The sequence below is a fragment of the Trichechus manatus genome, unplaced genomic scaffold (genome assembly GCF_000243295.1).
Source record: "Trichechus manatus latirostris isolate Lorelei unplaced genomic scaffold, TriManLat1.0 scaffold00250, whole genome shotgun sequence".
Lineage (NCBI taxonomy): Eukaryota > Metazoa > Chordata > Mammalia > Sirenia > Trichechidae > Trichechus > Trichechus manatus.
In genome coordinates, this window is record NW_004444186.1 from 1,736,065 (window position 1) to 1,741,044 (window position 4,980).

Below are 4,980 nucleotides of genomic sequence, written 5' to 3' on the forward strand. Positions count from 1 at the left end.
GTGCTCAGTGCTTCCTATTATTAGATACTAAATCTGTTCAGTCTTCACTCATCATTTCCCTGCTAAAACTCTGTCATTATGTCCCTAGTATCGACCAAAAAAGTGTTCCCCTACTTAATCAGAAATCTTTACTTCCTACGTTGCCTCCTCTTTTTGCTGTAGGTATCCCTTCCTAGACCATAAGCGCCGGGAGCCTCTCACACTGCTTGCTAGTTCCATAGCCGGCATTCAAGAAGTAGTTACTGAACTTCTTTCACCATGGACAAAGGTCCTTAAAAGACAACAACTCTAAGAAAGCATTGAAATCACCATGTGAAGCTTAAGCGTTAGCACACCTACAGAGAATTTACAAAATAAATCATCTGCAGAGCGACCACTCGGGTGAATCCGTCATTCTCAGATTCGGGAAAGCTTTGTTAGTAAAATCCCCACCTTAATTGCTTTTCACGGACGTCACTCGGTCATTGACCTCTGACGCAAAGGAGGCGGGATTATGCAGACAGCTGGCCTTCTTCCTTGCCCTCCCTCCAAGGGACCGGCTGGGCAGTGACCAGCCCCGCCCCTGGTCGATTTGGCGTTTCCATTGGTCAGTTTCCCTGAGGGGTCGTGGAGATGACTCCACCCACTTTGGGGGCGGAGCCTCCCCGGCGTAGGGGCGGGGGTTGGTGTGGGTTGCTGCGGCCGCCATCTTGGATTCCGCGGTAGCGGTGGCGGCGGTACGGCGCCGCGTCTGGGGAGTGGCTCTCTCCACCGCCTTCCCCCAGCTCGGTGGCGGCGGCTCCTCCTACCAGGGGGGTTGGCGCGGTGGCGGTGGCATCTACGGCCATGGCGGCGACTGCTGCTAACCCCGGTGAGGAGACGGTGGACCGGGACTTGGGGTGCCTCGCCAAGGGGAGGGGCTGAAGGGTCTGGCATCTGAGGAGACCCGAGGTTGGGGGGCCGCGGCTGGAGCTGCGAGCGCTGGCACGGGCGGGGACGGCGAGGGGAGTGGGGGAGGGGAGGGACCTGGGGGAGGGCCCGACCCGGGGAACTGCGGTGATCCGCGCTGGAGGGACCTGGCGGGCGGGTGGCAGCTGGGGGTTCTGCGCCCCGGGCTCGGTGGGAGCGGCGGCCCTGGCGGCGTTGTCGTGTGTGATGTGGTCCTCTTAACCCTCTGCCCGCTGGCGCTGCTGGCTGCCAGATAACTGGACAGAGAGGCTCGGTTTGCTTTAGGAGTAGCTCGGGTTCGTAAATACTGAACCGCGTTCCTGTTTAGCTCAGGTGTTACTTTCCAGACCTTTAGACGTTTAGGTTTTAATTTGCATTCTAAAATTCTTTGACTGTAAACTCGCAGTGTCCCCAGATTCCGCCCCCCCTCCGGCGGCTGTAGTGTGAAACTTAGGTTTCTGCAGTCAAAGGTGCCTCGAGTGTCTCTAGCAGCTGAGGACCGAGATTTGTGTAATGGTTTTGGTTCGGGAGAGGTCGTGCCCACAGCAAGCGTCCAGAATCCCAGGGTTAAATCTGGTTCGGTGTGGGTCAGGGGAGTTCCCGTTCTTTCAGAAAAGTTTGGTTCCATGCCATTATTCACTGATCATCTCTTCAAAAGGGGGAGCATGGACGTTTATTAAAAAAAAAAAAAAAATTCACCGGTCACATCTAAGAGATGGAGTGGGGTATAGTGGAAATCCAAGGAGATGAGAAGGAGCCCTGGTCGCGCAGTGGTTAAAGCGCCCGACCGCTAACCGTGAGGTCGGCGGTTCTAACCCCCTAGCCGCTGTGCGGGAGAAGGATGTGGCAGTTGGCTTTTGTAAAGGTTTACGGCCTTAGAAACCCTATGGGGGCAGGGTTGCGCTGCCCTGTAGGGTCACTGTGAGTCGGAATCAACTCCAGGGCAGTGGGTTTTTTTTTTTTGGTGAGACGAGAGGAAATCCTGGTGGCGCAGTGGTTAAGCGCTGGCTGCTAACCGAAAGATAAAGCGTCAGAGGTTCGAACCCACCAGCCACTTGGCAGGAGAAAAGGCCTGGCCATATGCTCCTGTAAAGATTGCAGCCTAGGAAACCCCTTTTGGGCAGGTCTGCTCTGTTGGAATCGAGTCGAGAGCACACAAAAACAGGGCGATGAGCTCTTCAAATTTCTAGTCCCAGTCCTCTTTTCATTATATTGTAGTATTTCTCCCTAGAAAGTATTTCACTTTAAAGTCCCCCCCCCGCAGAAAAAAAGACCAGCGTGTTGCCGTCAAGTCTCCGACTCATAGCGACCCTACAGGACAGGGTAGAACTGCCCCATAGGGTTTCCAAGGAGCTACTGGTGGATTCGAACTGCTGACCTTTTGGTTAGCAGCTGAGCTCTTAACCACTTTGCCACCAGGCCTTCTGTTTCACTTTAGGGGTCCTAATTTAACCTTGCTGACCTTGGCCATTCTCTTGCAAACTAAAATCCCAGAAATCCATATTTTTGGTAGCCTTTAAAAAAGGGCAGGAGAGAGAGAGAGAGAGACAGAGAGAGAGAGAGAGAGAGTGTGTGTGTGTGTGTGTGTGTGTGTGTATTGGGGGTTCCTTGAAAATACAGCAGTGGGAAGGATTCACTGCCATGCCATATATTAAAATTTTTTAAGTGTCTGAAAGGCAGTATTATTTTGCAGTACCCAGAGTTTAATACCATTCAGCTGAATCACTAAAATTTACTCTTTCCCACTATGTTGCTGGGACAGAGCTATATTGAAAAATGGTTTGTCACATGTAGATATCATATTTTTTATCTTTTAAATTTTTTGTCGAGGGAAAGAAGATAGAACTAATGGCTAAAATTCCATTACAAGAAGTGCTGAGTGATAGAATAAAACTAGAAAGATGCTTATTATTATTGCAAACCTGACCTTGTAGTAAAATAACTTATGTGTGAGCTATCCAGTAAATAAACAAGATTTTAAACTGACCACACATTGCAAAATACTTATGTAACCCTAGTCTAGTTGCAAAGCATTTACTCTTAAGAGGTGGCCTGGGTAAACAGGGTTTAGTACATAATGTAAGAAGCTTTTTTCCAGCTGTGTGGGTGGGGTTCCTTTATTTTGTTTTTGTTTTTTAAACAACAGCAACCAGAACAGTCTCTTGACCACATTTTGGTCAGCTAATCAATATCAGCCTAAATTGGTAAGAGAAAATAGCGTTTATTTGTGTAGAATCATTGCTAATGAAATGATTTTGTTTATTGTCCTTTGCCTGCTTCTGCAATATTTAAATTTCTTTTTCGATGTTGAAAAATTCTTCTGTCTCTTCCAAGTTATTGGTCCCACGTTTAAGACATGATAATTAAACCACAAAATGTATTTTCTTCCTTTATTTCTCCTTTTACCCCCTTTTGGCAAAAGGAAGAGAGCATATAGTAGCCTGTTGTCTTCTGGGAAATGAGGCCCATGATGAAGGAAGGAACACCGGGTGGAAATGTACTGTGTTCAGTGAAAAGAGAGAAAATGGGTTTCAGGTCAGAATTCTTTGCTGCATGGTCAAACCTTCTTTCCTTAGAGCCAGTTTAGGGACCAAGAACATCATACCTATTTATTTGATTTTTCTTTCTCTTTTGTTTAATTTTTCTTTCTACTTTGTCTTTCTGAGTGCTGGTTGGTAAGTTTCCCTACAGTTCTCGTTAGCTCTGTCTTCACATATGTCTGCAAAAGGTTTTTGTAATAATAATTATTTCACTCTTCTCTCTAGCTTCATTTAAATTAATCCTTTGTTAGGGTTAATAACAATGCTTGATCATATTGATTGTACTTAGATTATGATTTAGAGAATGTTGGTGGCCCTTCAGTGTCTTTCAAGGGACCTGGTTCTACTGCATTTTTCACTGGTTTAACATTGCTCTGGATCAAAAAAAGAGTAAGATATGGTTTCTGCTCTACTCTGAGTTCTGTTGAAGTAAGAGTTCTAATGTGATTTTTTTTTCTTGTATAAGTTGATAATTCTTCATATTTTATCACTTTTCACTAATTCTACATGCTGGTGGCAAACAGAAATGGGTAGGTAAGTGGTCCATAGAGTCTTAGCCTGTATCTCTCTTGTTACGAGGAAGACTTTTTGTAGTTGGATGTGTGATTTCTAATGCATTGGTTAAAAGACTAGTTGGAAAGAGATTAGGTATTTGATTTACAATTCAGTATTCAAACCAGAGAAGTCAATGAGTTTGTAGTGAGTGTACATTTTGTTCTCTCTTGATTCTGGCATTCTCGTTAGCAGAGACCTCTTTTTGTACTTTTAGGTACAATTTATTGTGGATGAGAATGTGGGGTAGAAGGCGAATGAAGGAACACTGTTTAGATTTGTAAGGCTGACATTTAGGAAAAAATGTGTTTCCATATAATTTTCACCCTGTGTAAACTATAGTTTTAAAAACATCAATTAACAAGATTTTTACCCATTACCCATTTACCTCTTTTAGGTATTGGGAAATAGGAATTTATGCAATGTAATATCTATTTCTCTTCATTCTCCCTATTTTGAAACTCAACCCGACGGCAGCGTGTTCTGGTTTTCAGCTCTTCACATAACTAAGGTTCTTATTGGAATCATCCTCCTAGTTCTTCACACCCCAGAACTGGACACAGTGGTCTGGTCAGATTATTACGCTGGTTGTTTTTTAAACTTTATTTTGTTGTTGTTGAGAATATACACAGCATAACAACCAATTCAGCAGTTTCTACATGTACAATTCAGTGGCACTGATTACATTCTTTGAGTTGTGCAGCCATTCTCACCCTCCTTTTCTGAGTTTTTCCTCCCCCATTAACATAAACTCAATTCCCCCTGTTTCCTGTTAAATCTTTTGAGTTGCTGTTGTCAGTTCGATCCCACGTAGGTTGTTCTTAAAAGAGCAAAGCAGAGATATTTTACTAATTAAGCCAAACTACAGTCCTGCATTGATTAACGTCCACGATCAGTTCCGTGAAATAGGATGTTATATGATTTGGATGTTGTGCAGACCTGCCGAAATAGCGAGGAATAG

The 4,980-nt window shown here is 44.9% G+C and overlaps 1 protein-coding gene across 1 annotated transcript in view; it reads left to right on the forward strand.

The window, feature by feature from the left end:
• The first annotated feature begins 701 nt into the window (after nt 1-701).
• The window catches only part of ARNT (aryl hydrocarbon receptor nuclear translocator), a 77,158-nt gene continuing 72,879 nt past the window's right edge, over nt 702-4,980 (forward strand). The window contains exon 1 of the mRNA XM_023724606.1: nt 702-850. Within this exon, the coding sequence (XP_023580374.1) occupies nt 826-850 (25 nt within the window). The 5' untranslated portion in view covers nt 702-825. The remainder of the gene's footprint in view (nt 851-4,980) is intronic.